The sequence below is a fragment of the Lynx canadensis genome, chromosome X (genome assembly GCF_007474595.2).
Source record: "Lynx canadensis isolate LIC74 chromosome X, mLynCan4.pri.v2, whole genome shotgun sequence".
NCBI classification, from domain to species: Eukaryota; Metazoa; Chordata; class Mammalia; order Carnivora; family Felidae; genus Lynx; species Lynx canadensis.
The window spans coordinates 9,258,054-9,278,376 of NC_044321.2; the positions used below are offsets into that span (position 1 = coordinate 9,258,054).

The window sequence follows — 20,323 nt, forward strand, 5'->3', positions numbered from 1 at the left end:
CTCAACGTGGGTTTGTCTTTCCCTTTTTTTTTTTTTTTTTACAGTTATTTATTTAATTTATTAAATACAAGTACGTGTTAAGCTACATACGGGTTCACACTGAGATCTCCAACCAACCCAGTGGCGCGTGGTCCCTTCTAGTTGAACTTTATAAAGACTCGCCCCTGCCCAATGGCTAACGCTTAAGGCTTTACGAGCTAGAATATCCTCTCCGTCCCACTGCAGGCCCAACGGGACAGTCGCACAGGATGGTCTTGTTTCATCAACCAACTCACTCAGCTATGCGGCCATCGGTGCACACTGCCCCCCAGTGCCCTGGCCCCACGATCCGACCTTGATCCCCGCCCCCCATCGGTGTGTCCGCCAGCCTCACTCTCTTCCCGGAAGCAGTTCCCTCCGCGCCACTGTGGGGTTTGGGGCAAACCCGGGCAGCTGCGTCAGGCCTTCTTTGCCCCAGAACTCCGCACCGCTGTCGGCTACAGCGTGGTGAGGAAAATTCCAGACACAGCCTCTTCCTACGACTCCAGATGGGCTGTGAGGAGGAGGCTGCCCCTACTCCCGATTCCGAAATCTTACCTGTGGCTCCGGAGCCTCTCCTGAACTTACCACAGGCCAAGCCTTGTCTGAGACCCAACTGGCCTCCCTCTCTGTCGTGCTGTTCCCTGACCATCCCGTCCTCTTCAGGCTGGGTGAGTGACGCCCGGTCGCCGAAGAGAGAAACCGGATGATGAGGACATGTGAACAGAAGGGGTGTGGAGGAGGGACGCGGAGTTGGTGGGAGCCAGAAAACTCCCCCTCCTGCTCTTGTCAAAACGGTGATGGGAGGCTTGATCCCGTTGGGCTTTTCGCTGTGGGCCTTCGTGAAGGGACGAGTCAAAAGCGTGCAGAGCAGAAGCCTAGTGCTGAGTTCTGATGTTCCTCTCTACTGTCACTGCTCTCTTGACCTTTGCCTTCAGTTCCCACGTCCCTGCAAGAAGGTGACCTCGCAGCTCTAAAGTGCTATGGCTTCTTGTGCTGTGTTGGCCCGTTACTTGAGACACTGACTTCAGGAAACACAGGAATGGGTTCCCGCTGATGGAAAGACAGGTTTTCAGATCATTGGTTTATAACCTGGGACTGTTTCAAGAAGGGAGATTGCAGGGGACTGCTGAGACCTTGCCCTGCCCCTGCTTGTGCAGTCAGACATTCTGTTGAAAGGGGATAGTCCTATTCATCAGGCTGAAACCAGCTTCCATTTGGTTTAGCCGAGCCACCATGTACAGTTGCACAGGTTGTTCACTGCTCAAGACTGGTTGGCCATATGGGCAGACGAGGCGGTAATCCAGCCCTCCCTCTTCTTACCTAGCTCTGTGCCCTGATCTGGGGCTCTGATAAGCCACAGGGAGAGTGCCTTTAGCTAAATTTTTCATCCAGAGGGCTGTCATTTTCTTTTTTTTTTTTTTTTTAAGCTCATTTATTTCTTGGAGAGACAGAGTGAGCAGGGGAGGGGAAGAGAGAGAGAGAGAGAGAGAGAGAGAGAGAGAATCTCAAGCAGGATCTGTGCTTGGGCCCAAACCCATGAACTGTGAGATCATGACCTGAGCCAAAATCAAGAGTCAGACACTGAACCGACTGAGCCACCCAGGCGCCTCGAGATATTGTATAGACTACACCTTAAGCTTTTGTTTGAAATGAGAAATAATAGTACAAATGGAGAACGGTGGTTGGGAATGAGCATGACTGGGCAGGTGTAATTACGAGTGCGAATACCGCGTGCTCTGGAAGGGTGGGCCAAGGGAGTCGGGAGTCAGGGAGGAAGGAGGAGTCAGGAAAAAGCTACGGAACTGTTGGGAACAGGTGTGGGAGGACCATGAGATGGGCAGTGGCTGCTACCTGCGACGGAGTCCTGTGGCCCTTCCTGCCTGTGTCTGCGCCGACCGGGAAGGGCCGCCTGCTTGGGGCCACCACGGGAAGCTTCACCGGGACTCCCAGTCGCGGCCACGGCACCCACGCGCTCAGGGTCTCCGCGCCTCGATGCCCAACCAGGACGGGCTCACATCAGATCCGGCCTTTGTGTAGAGGAATCCTCTTGTGCATTTCTTCATCCGAATCCCTTCCTGAAGACATGTTCCTTTTACGTGACTCCTTCCACGGTAGGCTTTTCTAGAGCTCATGTTGATTTTCTTTGGTTGGTTGGTTGGTTTTTGACAAACAACGGATGCCAGGTACCCGGTGCTGTCCTAGGTCTTGAGCCTTCTGTAGGGTTCCACGGTGTTTCTGTATGTGGCACTTTGCTGTGGCCTTGACATGGCAGAGCCATCCACTGCCCTGCGAACGCTCTGGTGCTCGCTGACAACAGAGGAGAAGGTCACGGCCCAGAGGTGAGCGAAGTCCACGACGAGAGAGTCCTGATCATACTATCCCTACTCGGTGAGTGTTTACTCTGGGCCGGCTACTGTTCTCAGGGCTCCACAAGCGTCACTTAATCTTCAAAGCCACCGTATGAGGAAGTTGCCGTTATTTTTATCCCCGTTTGAGAGACGGGAAAACCGAGGCTCAGAGACGCTCATCTGGGGTGTGTACGTTGCCTCACTGGAGTGCTTAATGGCAGATCGTCTCCATTTTGACATAAAGACCTGTGTCAGCATGTGTGGCAAGGGGAAGAACAAGAAGGTGGTGGCCAAGACTTTGCACCCTCACGGGGCAGGGCAGGGAGAGCAACTTTCCACGTGGGACTAAACTTCTGGTTCGCGGTGACCGTCCTGGCCTGGTGTCGATTTCGTTTTCATCTTTCATGGTTACTGGTTGTGCGGATAAACCTGTAAGGACTAGACCCAACCAGGCGCCCCGCTTTGCGAGATCCCAGCTGGTCTGTCATTCGCTGGCATTTCGTGGCCCGGAAGCCAGGGCACGTGTGTGTCTGGCTTTTCTAGAAAGGCGGACCCGCTCTTCAGCCTGAAGTTCAGCCCACTACGAGTAGTCACGTGCCCTTACTTTTTAAAACTTGATTTCTGAGCAAATGGTTCCTGATCTCTGGGCTCACTATGATGAAGGCTTCTGGGAAGGCCTTGAACCGCCAGATGGAGAGGTTAGACAAGGAAGGGACAGCAAAGAGGGGACAGAATAATAGTGTGTGTGTGTGTAAATGTCACCCCCTCCCCACCCTGCTCCCAGTGTGGTTTCTTCCAATTCAAGGAGTACAGGCCACGATAAAACACCCTACCCCATTCCAAATGGTTCTTTTGGCCAAGGAGTCAGCAAATGTTTTCTGTGAGGTAAAGATTTCAGGCTTTGCGGGCCAAGAGGCACGTTGAAGGGGCGCGTGGGTGGCTCAGTCGGTTGAGCGTCCGACTTCAGCTCAGGTCGTGAGCTCGCAATTCTCACGAGATGAGAACATTCTGTCTAACCGGAGCGTAAAGCTAGTGGCCTTTATCAGATTGATTGCAAATGTTGATTTGTAAAAGCTATTCTTTACCCCCACCCCACATCCCAGGCTGGCTTTGGCCCACATGCTATAGTTGCTGACCCCTGCGCTTAAACCTTCTGAGGCCTTCTGAGAGCCCCAAATCCAATTCTCTTATCAATCTGATAAAGACCACTGACTTTACGCTCCAGTTAGACGGAATGTTCTCATCCCCTGAAAGAATACCATTCTTGTCATTATTAGACCTACAGGACAAAGAAGTGCCCCCAATTATTATATTTGGAATTTTAACAATTAAAAACTTTGTACCAGTTATGTAAATCATTTTACAAATGACTTTTCCACCCTGAATTTCAGTTTTGAAATTTTAAAGCACAGTCAATAAATGATTTGGCAACAGTTAAGAAATCGCAAGTTCCCTTCTTCCCACATCAACTTCTGCAAACCACGTGAGAGGTTCCGCTGATGGTAAAGCAGCCAAGTTCAGGAAGTTGGTCAGTTTCTTTCCCCAGAGTGTGCCGACTGCACACAGGGTACCGTCCGCCGTGCTGCAGGTGACGGAATGAGAAATTAAGACGACGACAGAACAGCGGTAAGCCACTTCCACTCTTGGCAAGTGTTTCCAACAGAATACATGGTTTCTGACTCCGGAATGTGGTTCGGTGGCGAATGGTGTGAACCGAGAAAAGTGATGAATGGGGCCGAGAGGTATAAAAAAGGTGAAGAATCGAAACAATTCTAAAGGTAGGCAATGTGGCCTGATAGGCAGTCAGTTTCGAAAATCAAATGCAGGGGTCTTATTAATTTGCACAGGACAACAAGCATGTTCCAAGTTCGGAGTTGACGATCACTCTCTGGTCCTGCCAGAAACGATGTCCTCTTCTAGAACTGAAGGGTTGGAAGTCAAGTGGGTGGAGAAGTGTTTTTCCTTTGCTACCTCCGCAGAGAAGGGCAAGCTGTGTGATCTCACATGCATGAGTCACTTCGTAGGGCCTAGGCAAAGCCTGGAATTAATATACTCCTAGAAGCTTAGTGTTCAAAATCGCTTGCTACTTTGCTTGTTCAGTATGTTGAGGCAAACACATTACCACTTCTACGATTGTGTTCTACTGTATTCTACAGCGTTTAGATCTAGCAGGTGCTCAGTTTTTGTTATTGTTGAGAACTGTCAGATTGAAAATCAGACTTTACAGTTTGAAGAAGTGATGTGTTTTCTTCTTTTTTAAAGTTTATTTATTTATTTTTGAGAGAGAGAGAACAAGCTGGGCAGGGGCAGAGAGAGAGAGAGGGAGACACAGAATCCGAAGCAGGCTCCGGGCTCTGAGCTGTCACGGCAGAGCCCTACGCGGGGCTCGAACCCACGAACGGCGAGATCATGACCTGAGCCGAAGCCCGATGCTTAGCCCACTGAGCCACCCAGGCGCCCCGTTTCTTGGCTTATCTCTCTGTTTCTCTCCCCCCCACCCCGCCTTTGCTCATATGTTTGCTCTCTTAAACTTCATACGCGTGAAATCATATATTTGTTTCTCTCTGACTTATTTCACTTAGCATCATGCCCTCTCGATCCATACGTGCCATTACAAACGGCAAGCTTTCATTCTTTTTTATGGCCGTGTGAAGTTAATTTTTCAATCCATGTAATGCCCATTTTAAGCTTATTTATTTATTTATTTATTTTGAGAGAGAGAGCACGAGCATGAGCAGGGGAGGAGAGAGAGAGAGAGAGAGAGAGAGAGAGAGAGAGAGAGAGAGAGAGAGAAAGGAAGGGAGAGAGGGAGAGAGGGAGAGAGAGAGAATCCCAAGCAGACTGTACTGTCAGCACGGAGCCTGACGGGGGGCTCGAACTCACGAACCATGAGATCATGCCCTGATCCGAAATCAAGAGTCGGACGCGCAATTGACTGAGCCACCCAGGTGCCCCGTATTTAATGCCCCTTTTAGATCTTGAAAGTAAATTAAGTCTGTACCGAAATTTTATGGTGCTTTATAAGATGACTACAGTGGCCGACACAGCCAGTGATCGATATGGAAATGCAAACGAAGTTATCCAACCGCTACCTGATACTTGTAAGCCGCCGTGGGAGCCGCCACCGATATAATTGTATTATAAGAAAGTGAAAATAGGGGCGCCTGGGTGGCCCAGTCGGTTAGGCGTCTGACTTCAGCTCAGGTCACGATCTCGCTGCTCGTGGGCTGGAGCCCCGTGTCGGGCTCTCTGCAGTCAGCGCGGAGCCTGCTTCGGTTCCTGTCTCCCTCTCTCTCTGCCCCTCCCCAGCTCGTGCTTTCTCTCTCAAAAATAAATAAAAACATACAAAAAATTAACAACAACAACAACAAAGAGAGTGAAAATAGAATAGTAATAAAATCAGACTAAGCTTGTTCAAATGCCCTGCCTCCCTCCCGTGGGTGAAGGGTATCTCAGCAGATGCCCAAGAGGAGAGCCACGGCCTTGCGGCAGCACTGGATGGCTCTTTGGTCCTTTCCTTCAAGAGCACAGTCCTTTTTCAGAGGGCGAGGAGGCCCCAGGAAGACCTGAAGGTTATCCATCAGTGCCTAGGTTTGATTTCAGAAAGCAAAAACAAAGCTCCAAGTACGCCTGACCCGAAAAGCCGAGGCTGTGGCTCAGGGGGAGGGCAGGGGAGGCCTCTCGTTCTCCCCTGGTGGCCCCCTCTCATCCTGTCATGTACGAATCCTAAAATCTGCACGGCGTGTGTGAGGGGGAGGCAGGCAGGTGGCAAACCCAGGCTCAGGGGGGATCGAGGCGAGTGTCGAGGGGGAGGATGTTGCTACTCACGGGTGGTCTTTGAAACTCAGTTGGCTATTACTTGTGAGTGTCTTAGGGTCACCTCCAGAGTCCGTTGAGGGGGCCTTCATTCCCACGGAATGTCTGGAGTTCAGCTGAGTTACTCAGCGGAGCTGAGGAATTTGTTAGGTTTTAAACTCTGATCTCTAGTTTATGCCTATTCGGGGCAATAAACGCAAAGTAAATCGGAACGTACAGCCTGTTGGTTGTGGATCGACCTTAGCAAGTACAGGCTGTGTTGACTTCTCGGACGGTTACGCGTAGCTCCTGGTGGGTGCACGCGTCTACCGTCACTGGGTTCCAGTTGTTCTCTGGATACAGAGACGCTGGAAGAGCCCAGGGGCACTGCCACTTTGCAGAAAGGCAAGGCGGATGATCCGCCCCAGGCGTTTGGATCCGGAAGGTTCCAGGTATGGCTCCGAGGTCTCTGGTGATAATTGAAACCAGATCCTTGCCGACCAGCTGCTTGCTGCCAGCCCTACCGATTTGCTAACTACTCGGGGATCTCTAGGCTCAATTTCAGCTCTGCCACCTACCGTTGGCGTGATCTTGGGTAAATTAGCCTCTCTGGGCCTCGGGCTCCCCATCTGTAAAATGGAGGCTTCAGACAGCACCCGCCGCTCCGAGTTTTATGAGGACGAAATACAAAAATGTGTGACTCACACGGGTCCCGGTGGTTGCTTCGTGACAAAGCACTTCACAGGCGCTCCCGACTGTATTTCCAGGGATTCACATAGCGTATGATTTTTCATATTTGTATGCACAGGAAATCAGGACCCGTCTCTTCACTGATATGTGCATCTCATGTGGCTGTGACTTCTTTTGGCTTCCAACGCTGTTGGTGAACCCATCAGATCAGGGATGGATCAAACAAAACATCTTTTGATTGCTTGTCAATTTCATCGAAAGTGACAAGCCCTATCTGCCAACCATTTCTTTATTCACTTACTTGCATAATGTCTCCGTGGGCAACAGAGTCCCCTGCAGATGAATCAGAACCCACGAAAAATTAGAAATCTGTCCCGTTTGGCACAAATTCAGTTCTGGTTGAATCCCACATCGTACCTACACAGCTAAGCGATTCAACGGGGGGGATTGATCATGTTTTATAATCAATAGGTTCTCTGGACACTTGACCACTAGGGGATATCAGCAGGTCCCATCCTGAGAAAGGGGCACAGCTCAGGAGATGGTCTGAGGCAAAGGAAGCCTCTGAAGAGGGAGACGGGGTGGGGGGGGAGGCATCATTGCAAAATGGCCCTTTGCAGCCTAGGAAGGGGCTGTGGAAAAATAAAAGGCTGTTGATTCCAGGACGGCAGCTTTAGCGCCCCTCCCCAACCCTCGCACACTATTTTCGCCCTAGGTTGTGAAATTGTGTGGGATAGCCTGCGGGATTGATTTTAGCATCACCCGGCGGGGACACTCCCTTTGCATCCAGCACGTTCTCTTGCTGTCCTGCCTACAGCCCTCACCCCAGGGGGCTGGGTCCCTGGGGGTGGCCCCTCACCTCTGCCTGCCTCTCCTCAGCCAAGGCAGACTTTTCTGAGCCGTCCCGCACACCGCACTGGTCTTCTAAAACTGCGCTTTTGGTGTCCGTTGGGGTCCGAGCGGAGAAGGAAGGTTTGAGGGGGGCACTGAGATGGCTTTGTTTTCGTTGTGGGATTCGGTTCCTTCAGAGCGCGAAGGAGAGAACTGGCCTGTGGTGTGCCCGTGGACCCAACCAAAGAACTGATTATGCACGGAAAAGAGGAAAGCGGTTGTGAAATAGTGGCTTCCTCGGTAGCTGTATTTGTCAGGGAAGGGGAAGTGAAGCAGGCGTGTGTGTGTGTGTGTGTGTGTGTGTGTGTGTGTGTGTGTGTGTGATTCACGTGCTTTCTGTAACAGGTCCTGGCTTGTTCTAAGTGTTCCAAGGCAGCACCCAGTTAGCAACCCAGATCGCGCAGACCCAGTCACCTTCAGCAGGGCGTCTCTCAGTTCTGGAGGCCACAAGTCCAAAATCAAGGTGTTACCGGCACGATTGGTTCCTTCCTGGGGGGCTCAGAGGGAGAAGTCCCAGGCAGGTGTGTCCCCAGCTCCCCCAGCCCTGGGTCCGAGCCCCAGGACAACATCATAGACAACCAGGGCTGACTTCTTTTTAGAGACCTTGTCTTGTCTTTTCAGAACGCACGGGGCCTCGGCCCGGTGAAACTTTAAAGAAAGGTTTTGTTTTCTTTAAAATCGGGAAAATAACAGAATCCAGCCTAGCTTATGTTTGTCTTTATACCAACGCGGTCATAAAATACCATTTTTTTTTCAACGTTTATTTATTTTTGGGACAGAGAGAGACAGAGCGTGAACGGGGGAGGGGCAGAGAGAGAGGGAGACACAGAATCGGAAGCAGGCTCCAGGCTCTGAGCCATCAGCCCAGAGCCTGACGCGGGGCTCGAACTCATGGACCGCGAGATCGTGACCTGGCTGAAGTCGGACGCTTAACCGACTGCGCCACCCAGGCGCCCCATAAAATACCATTTTTTTTTTTTAATTTTTTTTTTCAACGTTTATTTATTTTCGGGACAGAGAGAGACAGAGCATGAACAGGGAGGGGCAGAGAGAGAGGGAGACACAGAATCCGAAGCAGGCTCCAGGCTCTGAGCCATCAGCCCAGAGCCCGACGCGGGGCTCGAACTCACTGAGCGCGAGATCGTGACCTGGCTGAAGTCGGACGCTTAACCGACTGCGCCACCCAGGCGCCCCTAAAATACCATTTTTTAATGATTTTTTTTTGGCTGGAGGAAGGGGCCCCCAAGGGCCAAAGTGCTTTGGGCCCATGAAAATCGTCACTTGGCCCCATTGACAAGCACACTCTGCTTTCCGACTTACCAGATATGCCAAGGAAACTTCAGGAATTGCCAGTGTGTCCCCAGTGAAGGAGATTTAAGTATGGATCCACAATCCCTGATCTGAAACCTGTGGGCCAGCATGGTGTCAGAGTTCAGAATGTGTATTTTAGCAAGACGGTGCATAGATGATACCTTACAAAACCCTTCTGACGGGCCCAGGTCACGTGCATGGCTATTTCTGCCCTGAAACAAGAATGGTCCCGCTAAGTAGATAGATAGAGATTACAGGAGCCTTAGGTCAGTTCCGATCAGGTTTTGCTACCAAATAAGTTACAAAAAAACAAACGAAGTCTTCCGATGCTCAGATTTTTTTTTTTAGGATTTCAGACTCGCAGAGGGGGGGGGGTACTGAGGATCTGGGCAAGGGAGGACCTGCACTGAGAAAATAAACCAGGGGCGCCTGGGTGGTTCCGTCAGTTGAGCGTCTGATTTTGGCTCAGATCATGATCTCAAAGCTCGTGGGTTCGAGCCCCCACCGGGCTCTGTGCTGACAGCTCGGAGGCTGGAGCCTGCTTGGGGTCCTGCGTCTCCCTCTCTCTCTCTGCCCCTCCCCTGCTCGTGCTCTGTGTCTCTCTCCTTCAAAAGTAAATAAACTTAAAAAAAAAAAAAAAAAAGGAAAGGAGAGAAACCATAAACCACTGACTTGGGTGCCAGAAGGCACGATTCTATCAATCCCTGTGTCTGATTTTTTTTTTTCCTTTGTCCTTGTGTCGATAGCTCTCATGGTAGGTGATTCCCTTAGGTGATTGGTACCGGCTATTATTTCATACTCACGGCTGGGGCACCACATAGCTGACTGGCAGCTCCAGGCTCAAGGACGGGGCTTCCCAACAGATGCGTCTCAGCCCAAGATGAACGCCTGCGAGTCGCTTTTGGTCAGAGCGTGCCAATGTGATCGTAGATGTTTTCTGTGGTGCAGGGCTGAGACCAGGGTGAGTAGAGTGAGACACACGTTTGGGTGCAAAATTTAAGGAGGAGAGGAGATCGAAAAGCTCAGTAATGAAGACACGTAATATTTTAAGGTTCTATTTAAAAAGTCAAACTGGCCGACTCCAGCCTGCAGACCAGTTGCCTGTTTTATCAATAAAGTTTTATCGGCACCAGGGCTGGGATCAGGGTGAGGCGAGCACAGGGCGCCTTGCGAATGCAGGCTTGCGTTCTGCCCTTATGTCAAGTGTTGACTATTTAGCCCACCCGGGATTTTAAGCTGTGAAACCCCCGTTCGTCTTGATGACTAAGTTTTGGGGTGCCCCCTTTAATTTCGCACCCACAGCCCAGCTGCAGTGCTTGTCCATTTTCCCAGGGGGACGCCCCCGTCTCCTGTCGGGGTGCTGTCCGAGTCCGCAGGGCTGGGGAAGCAGGGGATGGGGCTCCCTGCTCTAGATGCGGGCTGTCCTTTCTCCTTGGCGGTTCGCCCCTGCCTTCACTTGTGCCCAGAGTCTTGAACCCGGGGCTCCGGATTCAACCTTTTGAGTCAGTGTCAGGGAGGGAGGACCGGGCCGGAGGGGGGTGGGGTGGACAGCAGAAGTAAGTGTCCTTTCTTCTCTCTGCCTCAGGTTCGCTTTTATTTGCATAGTTGCACTTTCTATCTTACTTGCGCGATTACCCCCTTTCCCCTCAATCGTATCTGCAGAGTTGCCGTTTCTCTTCTGCTGGGCGGGATGGTTTGCTGCTCGTTGGCGGGATGGTGTTTTGCTCGTTGGCAACACCTTAATGAGGCGAATTCTCCCTGGCGCCCTTCTCACTCCACCTGGGATCCGGTTCCCTCTGAAGTTCTTCCGGAAGCACGACTCTGGGTACCCCAAGACAGGGGTGTGGCCAAGAGGAGGCGGGGCGGGTCTCGAGGGCCTCCTCAGCTCCAGCTGGACGAGTGAGCTCAGGTTCACTCTGTCCGCCCTTGCCCAGTGGCCTGCCCACGGGCCTCAGCCCAGCACCCCGGGGAGATGATGGGCCTTCACCGTCCGTTCGCCCCTCCCGTGGATGGGGAGGCTTGGCCGGTTGGGGATTTGTCCTCAGCTCCCGGGCTGGTTGGCTGCTCACCACTTCCTGCTCTCCCGCCCCAAGTGCGTCTCTTCCGATTGAGGTTATGTGGAACCTATCAACTCCCTGTTCTTCCCTCAGGACCCTTGGAAGGGTGGGGTTAGGAACCTCAAGCTCCTCGCTCACAAATCCCCCGAATATTCTGATCCCTTCTATGGCCCAGCTTTCTGGGAGGCCTTTTTCACCCCGAAAAGAAGGATGCATTTCAAAAAGCTCACCTCCTCATCTTCAGTGCCTCCGAGAGGCTTTTCAGCTCACTTGTTCCTTGTATGAGGGAGACCCTAGCACCTGGAATTAGACGCGGAGGCCTTAACTTGAGGCCGCACGGGTCAGCCCTGGCCGCCGGGCCTGCCCAAGTAACCACCTCTCCTCCCATCGTGCTAAGGGAAGAGTCTACCCTCTGTTCCTCGTGGGCCGCATGTAAACATTAATTTTGAAATTGTTGTGAATTTATCATGAAAAATGACAGCAGAAACCTGACAGGCACTGCCTCAGCCAGGTGCTGCTCGTATGTGCCTTTGGTGTGATGGGACCAGAGTGGCACGTGGCTTGTGTGGTCTTCGTCCCCAAGACCCATCGCCCCAGTTGCATCAGGAGAGAAACAACAAATTCCAATGGAGGGACAGTCTGCATAACCGTCCCGTTGCTTGTTTTTATTGGCCTCCATAGTAACTCCCACCATCTATCGCACTCTTAAGTTACCGCCGTGAGGGTCTATCGTTAGGACCGGCTTCTAGGAATTGCTGAGTTTACATTGATTGACACTTTTGATAACTATCACAAATTTCTTTCTGTCTTAGAGGTGGCACTAATTTAGATTCCTACCAGCAAAATATGAGAGCACCTGTTTCTCCACATCCTCATCTACACAGTAGAATTGGTAAAAAATGGTATGTCAGGGTACGTTTTTGAGTGAAGTCGAATATCTCTTCCTATCCTTATGAGCTGTTTGTGTTTCTTTTTTCTGTGAGCTGTCTTTGAATATATCTTCGTCCATTTTTCTCTTGGGTTATTTGTCTTCTCACTTATGCATGAAATGTCTACGTATCAAATATCTTACTTCCTTATCTGTGATATAAACTGCAAATATTTCCTCCCAATTTACTGTTTCGCTTTTGGCATCGTTTACCAGGTTTTCTGTGAGGCGAAACTCTTAATTTGCGTGTGGTTGGATCGGTCAGTTTTTTTTTTCCTTTTTTGGCCTCTGTTCTCTTTTTTGTTGTTCTGGAGTAGATAGCGCAATTAGACAATGAAAATACATTCGACTGCATAAAGGGTGTTAGGAATATAATCATTATTTGCAGATAGGTTAATTGCTTACCCAAGAAAGTCACATGGGGAAACAACTATTCGAAATAATCAGAGAACTTAGTATAGTGATCTGGCATAAAATTAAGTTATAGAAATCAGTAGTGCTAATGGATACCAGCAAGGACCTATTCAAAGGTAAAACGAAGTGATCCATTCACAAAAGGAGAATAGTGAGTAGGACTTGCCCTATCGGCTACTAACATCCCCTCAAACTGTCATTCTTAAAAACATGTGGTTCTAGCACATCAGTGATGACCAGATGGATGAAGCAGAGAGTCTAGAAATAGATCCAAATACGCAGGAAAGTTAATATATGATAAAAGGAACATATCAAGTTGGTGAGAACAGCAGTATTCAACACACGATGTTGCACCTCAATGAAACAAAAAAGCAACCAACTGAACGGGAGAAGGTATTTGCAAAAGGGTATGTTCAATAAAGGGATGATATCCAAAATATATAAAGGACTTACGCAACTCAACACCAAAAAAAATAAATAAATAATTTGATTAAAAATGGGCAGAGGACCTGAATAGACATTTTCCCAAAGAAGACATCTGGATGGCCGACATCACTCATCAGGGCGATGCAAATCAAAGCCGCCATGAGATATCACCTCACATCTGTCAAAGTGGCTAAAATAAAACACACACACACACACACACACACACACGAAAAAAACACGTTGATGGGGATGCGGAAAACAGGGAACCCTCATGCACTGTTGGTGGGGATGTAAATTGGTGCAACCGATGTGAAAAATAGTAATGAGGTTTCTCGGAAAATGAAAAATAGAAATGCTATATGATCCAGGAATTTCACTACTGGGTCTCAACCCAAAGAAAATGAAAACACTAATTTAAAAAAAAAAATACACCTCTATGTGCATTACAGCATTATTTATAATAGCCGAGATGTGGAAGCAACCCAAGTGTCCATTGATAGATGAGTGAATAAAGAAGATGATGTCGTGTACACCCACAGCAAAAAAAAAAAAAAGAATGACCTCTTGCCATTTGCGACAACATGGATGGACCTAGCGGGTATTATGCTAAATGAAATAAGTCAAAGACAAATTTCACGTATATGTGGAATCTAAGAAACAAAACAAACCAACAAATAAAAGAAACAGACCCATAAATGCAGAGAACAAAGTAGTAGTTGCCAGAGGAGAGGGTGGAGGTTGGGGCATGAACAAAAGGAGCAAAGGGAAGTGGGAGCTACAGGCTTCCAGTTAATAACTGATGAGAAGGAAAGGTACAACGTGGGGAATAGTCACTGGTAGCGTCATAGCGCTGCATGGTGACAGATGGTGGCTACCTTGTGGCGAGCACATACCGTATAGAATTGTGGAATCACTATGCTGTATGCCTGAAACTAATGTGACATTGTGTGTCAACTATATTCAATGAAAGTAAATAAATAAGTAAATACAAAAATGATGTTGGGGCAACCAGATCTCCGTGTAGAAAAAAAATAATGTGGGTCTGCCCCTCACGTTGTATGGTAAAACAATCCCAGTAGGATAAGATATCTCCATGTGAGAAAATGAAATCATAAAACTACTAAAAGAAAAGATGAAAAAATTGTTGATAGAAACTGAAGTGTAGAATATCCTTTATGGCGTTCACTTCCCTGGATGATCTGATTCATACATGCGTACTTGTACAAGTTCATACGTGGCTATACTTGCCACAACTCCCAAGTTCATCCTTCGATGAGAACTCTCCTCTGAGCCAAAGGGGCATGTATGTAACTGCCTCCTGGACGTCACTGGGAGATCACAAACTCAAATTTAACATGTCAAATTAATATTATTAGAGGCTTCCAACAATACCCATTTATTAGCTCAAATTTCTGTAGGTTAAGATGTGGCTGGATTCTGATCTCCAGGCTCTAAATAAGGATCCATTTCTAAGTTCATTCTGGTTGTCAGTCTGTTTTAGTTCTCTGTGGCTGTAGGATGGGGGAGAGGGCCTTTCCTTGCCAACTGTCAGCAGAGAACCACTCTCATCTTCTAAAGCCTGCCTGCATTCCTCGTCGGTGGCCCCCTCTGCTTTTAAGTCAGCAATAGTGCGTCAAATATTCTCCAGCTTCTACTCTCTCTGATTCTCCTTTCTGCTGCTAGCCAGAGAAAACTACGCTTTTAAAAGGCACATGCGAGGGGTGCCTGGGTGGCTCAGTTGGTTGAGTGTCCGACTTCAGCTCAGGTCATGATCTCACAGTCTGTGGGTTTGAGCCCCATGTGGGGCTCTGTGCTAACAGCTCAGAGCCTGGAGTCTGCTTCGGATTCTGTGTCTCCCCCTCTCTCTCTGCCCCTCCCCTGATCATGCTCTGTCTCTCTCTGTCTCAAAAGGAAATAAAAACATTAAAAAAGAATTTTTTTAAAGGCACATGCAATTAAATTAGGCCCATCTAGATGATCTCCCTTTTGCCACATGACATAGCATAATTACAGCAGTAATACGAGGGGCAAAGGTGAGAGGGGCCATCTTGAAATCCTGCTGATGAAACCAGATAAAGCAGGGATTTCTTCTGGTAAAAGTAGAACACTAGCCAGCAGCATCTAGATAGTGCTGTGTTTGGAAAATAGCCAAAAGTAACTGCAAATGCCCTGGGAGTCCTGTTTCACTCTACTGTTCATCTCATAAGGAGCTGGCTCTTCCCCGACTGCTATAAACTGGCAACCATGATTGATCCTCTGAATAATCACCATCCACATAAAAATCTTTCATGGCAGAATAAGGGTGTGGCAGTGACTATTCATTAACCCTAAATTTTAGAAGAATTCAAAAAGGGAGCTCTTACCTGGCTTAACTCACAATAAGGGCATGAGTTGGGCGTTAACGAAAAATGTAATTTTGCGAAGGTTGGTCTCCATACTCCGTGAAATAAGATTTTGAGGGTTCTTTTGATCACAGCCCTCATCAGACCAATCACATGAATCTGTTTATTGCATTGTATAATTACCAAAAGCAAGATACCCAGCCCTCTAGTAAGAGAGAGTCGCAGAAAGTGAGGCAGTCTACTAAGTGTTCCAGAGGATGTCTTCCCTACCGAAGTTTACAACGTTAGCCCACGAATAGCCATTAATGCCAATGTTCATATGATAAGGAGCATATGAGTTCTAGTAGCCAGTCCACAACATTTTGTTTTTTGAGTGCTGTCTGCATGTGAGGTACTGTTCTGGCACGAAGACTTCAGAATGAGATTGCGTAGCATGATGGCTACTGGTTAAAACATGATGTTGGAATCAGAATGACTGGAATCCAGCTCTATGACATGTCGTCCTTCTGAAAGCCACAGAAGTCTCTGAGTTCGTTTCTTCATCCACAAAACGTGGATAATATAGGACCTATCTCATTGTGTTGGGACGAGCATTAATGTGGATAAGAAAATGTTTATGGTTAGCACAATACCTGACACTTTGTTCTGCTTATCAACAGAAGGTGTCCACTTTCTTGTCATGCGGGAACATAAGGGATCTTGATACGTGCCACCAGAGAGGTATGGAAAAATTGCAGGAAATGCCAGTAAGAGATATGGTTGTGTAGAGAGATGGCTGTGGAGATAAGGTAGAGGTGACTCTGGCTTGGAGATCTTAGGTGATACCATAATGAAACCTGGATCTGAAATCTCCTTGGGATGGGCCAACTTTCCTCAAGAGTTATGCTAATAGGCTGAAGCTATGAATATATAACTTGCTGTGCTACAGCTCTAGCATGAACCATAGCTATGGGCCAGCATCAGACGTCTTACGCTGATGGGGCATCTTGATGAATGCCTCCGCAAAAGGTTCCCAGGCTTTCTCATCATCATCATCTCAGATAGCTTCTTCTCCAACTTCTTTTAGCACCATGAAGCTGAATGCAGTGAGCCATTCAAATTGTTCTGAACTTGGGGGCTCCTGGGTGGCTGAGTTGGTTAAGTGACTGACCTTAGGTTAGGTCATGATCTCATGGTTCGTGGGTTCGAGCCCCACGTCAGGCTCTGTGTCAGCTCCGAGCCTGGAGCCTGTTTTGGATTCTGTGTCTCCTTCTTCTCTCCATCCCTCCCCTGCTCATGCTCTGTCTCTCTCTCTCTCTCTCAAAAAGTGAATAAACATCAAAAGAAGAAACAATTTAAAAAAAAATATTCTGAACCTGACTTCATGCAATTTGCTTAGTTGTTAAGGAAACTCACACTTGAAAACACATGCACAGTGTGATGAAACACTGTTAATTTCATCATAAAATGCCTGGTAACTACTGCTTCTCTAACATTGTGCCTCCACTTTTGATTTTCCCTAGGAAAACATGACCCTTCAGTCTTTGCTTCTGACCTGCCTTTTCCTGCTGATCTCTGATTCCCATGAGTTCTTCACTGAAGCAAATTATTCTAGAAGCTATCCTTGCGACGAGAAAAGACAAAATGGCTCTATTATTGCACAGTGCGATGACCGTCGACTGCGAGAAGTTCCCCAAACAGTGAGCAAATATGTGACAGCACTAGACCTGTCTTATAATTTCATCACACACATAACAAACGAATCATTTCAAGGGCTGCAAAATCTTACTAGCATAAATCTAAACCACAATGCCAATCAACAGCACCTGAATGAAAACCCTGATATAAACAGAAGTGGCATGAATATTACAGATGGGGCATTCCTCAACCTACAAAATCTAAACCAGCTACTGCTTGAAGACAACCAGTTAGACCAAATACCTGCTGGTTTGCCGGGGTCTTTGAGGGAACTTAGTCTAATTCAAAACAACATAATTTGGGTAGCTAAAAAGAATACTTCTGGACTTACGAATCTGGAAAGACTCTATTTGAGCTGGAACTGCTATTTTGGCAATAATTGTAATAACAAAACTTTCGACATAGAAGATGGGACGTTTGAAAGTCTTACAAATTTGAAGGTGCTGTCACTGTCTTTTAATAAACTTGTCCATGTGCCACCTAAACTGCCGAATTCCCTAACAGAACTTTACCTTAGCAATGCCAAGATTAAAGTCATCAGTCAGGAAGACTTCAAGGGATTGACAAACTTAACAGTGCTAGACTTAAGCGGGAACTGTCCAAGGTGTTTCAACGCGCCATTTCCCTGTACACCTTGTGAAGGAGGCTCTTCAATTCAGATCCATCCTCTTGCTTTCCAAACCCTGACGGAACTTCGCTACCTAAACCTCTCTAGCACTTCCCTCCAGAAGATTCCTGCAATGTGGTTTCAAAGTATGCATAATCTGAAGGTGCTACATCTGGAATTCAACTATTTAGTTGATGAAATAGCCTCTGGGGAATTTTTAACGAAACTGCCCTCCTTAGAAATTCTTGACCTATCTTACAACTATGTAAAGGCGAAATATCCAAGATATATTAACATTTCTCAAAACTTCTCTCATCTGAAGTTGCTCCAGACATTGCACTTGAGAGGTTACGTCTTCCAGGAACTTAGAGCAGAAGATTTCCAGCCCCTCATGAATCTCTCAAACTTAAAGACTATCAACTTGGGCATTAACTTTATTAAGCAAATTAATTTTACCCTTTTCCAAAATTTCTCCAACCTGAGCATCATTTACTTGTCAGAAAACAGAATATCACCCTTGGTAAATGATATCAAGCAAAACGATATGAGTGGTTCCTCTTTTCAAAGTCATATCCGTAGGCTACGCTCAGCAGATACTGAGTTTGACCCACATTCAAATTTTTATCATAACACCAACCCTTTAATAAAGCCACAGTGTACAGTTTATGGCAAAGCCTTAGATTTAAGCCTGAACAGTATTTTCTTTATTGGACGAGAGCAATTCAAAGCTTTTCATGACATTGCCTGCTTAAATCTGTCTTCTAATGGCAATGGCCAAGTGTTACACGGGACTGAATTTTCAGCTGTACCTCACATCAAATATTTGGATTTGACAAACAATAGACTGGACTTTGATGATGATAATGCTCTCAGTGACCTGCCGGAGTTAGAAGTTCTAGATCTCAGCTACAACGCACACTATTTCCGAATAGCAGGGGTAACGCACCGCTTAGGATTTATTCAAAATTTAACACAACTAAAAGTTTTAAACTTGAGCCACAACAGCATTTATACTTTAACGGAGCAAGACCTGAGAAGCATGTCCCTGAAAGAGTTAGTTTTCAGTGGAAACCGCCTTGACATTTTGTGGAACGCCGAAGGTGACAAGTACTGGAAAATTTTTACAAATCTCGGGAATCTGACATGGCTTGATTTGTCCTCAAATAACCTTAGGCACATCCCGAATGAAGCTTTCCTTAACTTGCCCCAGAGCCTCACCAAACTATACATAAGAGATAATGTATTAAATTCCTTTAACTGGACACTGCTCCAGCTGTTTCCTCATCTCCAGTTGCTCGACTTAAGTGGAAACAGGCTGTCCTCTTTGACCAACAGCCTCTCTAAATTCACGCCTTCTCTTCGCACGCTGCTACTGCGTCGAAACAGGATTTCCCACCTGCCCTCCAACTTTCTTTCTGAAGCCAGCAGTCTGATACACCTCGATTTAAGTTCCAACCTGCTGAAGATGATCAACAAATCCACACTTCAAACTAAGACCGCCACCAACCTAACCATTTTGGAACTAGGTAGGAACCCTTTTGACTGTACCTGTGACATTGGAGATTTTCGAAGATGGATGGATGAAAATCTGGACGTCACCATTCCTAGATTGGCAGACGTCATTTGCTCTAGCCCGGGGGATCAGAGAGGGAAGAGCATCGTGAGTCTAGAGCTAACAACTTGTGTTTCAGACACCATTGCGGCGATATTGTGTTTCTTCACGTTCTTTATCACCATCACGGTTATGTTGGCTGCCCTGGGTCACCATTGGTTTTACTGGGATGTTTGGTTTATCTATCATGTGTGTTTAGCTAAGGTAAAAGGCTACAGGTCTCTTTCCACATCCCAAACTTTCTATGATGCCTACGTTTCTTATGACACCAAAGACGCCTCTGTTACCGACTGGGTGATAAATGAGCTACGCTTCCACCTAGAAGAGAGCGAAGAAAAAAATGTGCTCCTCTGTTTAGAGGAGAGGGACTGGGACCCGGGCTTAGCCATCATCGATAACCTCATCCAGAGCGTAAACCAAAGCAAGAAAACAATATTTGTCTTAACCAAAAAATATGCCAAAAACTGGAACTTTAAAACGGCATTCTACTTGGCCTTGCAGAGGCTAATGGATGAGAATATGGATGTGATTATATTTATTCTGCTGGAGCCAGTGCTACAGAATTCTCAGTATCTGAAGCTGCGCCAAAGGATCTGCAAGAGCTCCATCCTTCAATGGCCTGACAACCCCAAGGCGGAAGGCTTGTTTTGGCAAAGTCTGAAGAACGTGGTCTTAACTGAAAATGATTCACGGTATAACAATCTGTATGTTGATTCCATCAAACAATACTAACTGATGTTAAGTCATGGTTCACCAACATAATAAAAATGGAAAGCAATTACCCTCTGTCTTAGGTATTTATTGCTGTGTAACAAATTAATTATCCCAAAACCCAGTGGCTTAAAATAACACGATTTGTGATCTTACCGTCTCTTTGGTCAGGAGTCCAGGCGAGGCTTGGCTGGGTCCCCTGCTCAGCATCTCTCAAAGGCTGTCAGCAAGGTGTCAGTGAGGGAGCAGGCCTCTCCCGGGGTTAGGATCCACTTCCAAGCTCAAGCCTACGTGGTTGTTTTCAGGATTCAGTTCCTCCTGTGCTGTCAGTCAAAGGCTGTGCTCCGTCTCTGGCCACGTGGACCTCTCCCACACGGCAGCTTCATCAAAGCCAGCAAAAGACAGAGGTTGCTCACAAGATGGAAGTCGCCATGTTTAGTACTCCAATCACAGAAGTGACAGCCCATCATTTGGGCCATATTCTATTAGTTAG

At 47.5% G+C, this 20,323-nt stretch overlaps 1 protein-coding gene across 3 annotated transcripts in view; it reads left to right on the plus strand.

The window, feature by feature from the left end:
• TLR8 (toll like receptor 8) overlaps window positions 1-19,901 on the plus strand; it is a 37,937-nt gene extending 18,036 nt beyond the window's left edge. The window contains exons 3-4 of one of the 3 annotated variants that reach the window (XM_030305203.1): window positions 3,918-3,995; window positions 16,726-19,901. In XM_030305203.1, coding sequence (XP_030161063.1) covers window positions 16,732-19,851 — 3,120 coding nt within the window. In that variant the 5' untranslated portion in view covers window positions 3,918-3,995; window positions 16,726-16,731 and the 3' untranslated portion in view covers window positions 19,852-19,901. Of the gene's footprint in view, window positions 1-3,917; window positions 4,148-15,901; window positions 15,944-16,725 lie in introns of those variants that run through there. The other 2 variants (XM_030305204.1, XM_030305205.1) reach the window with 2 other exon arrangements.
• Window positions 19,902-20,323: the final 422 nt, after the last annotated feature.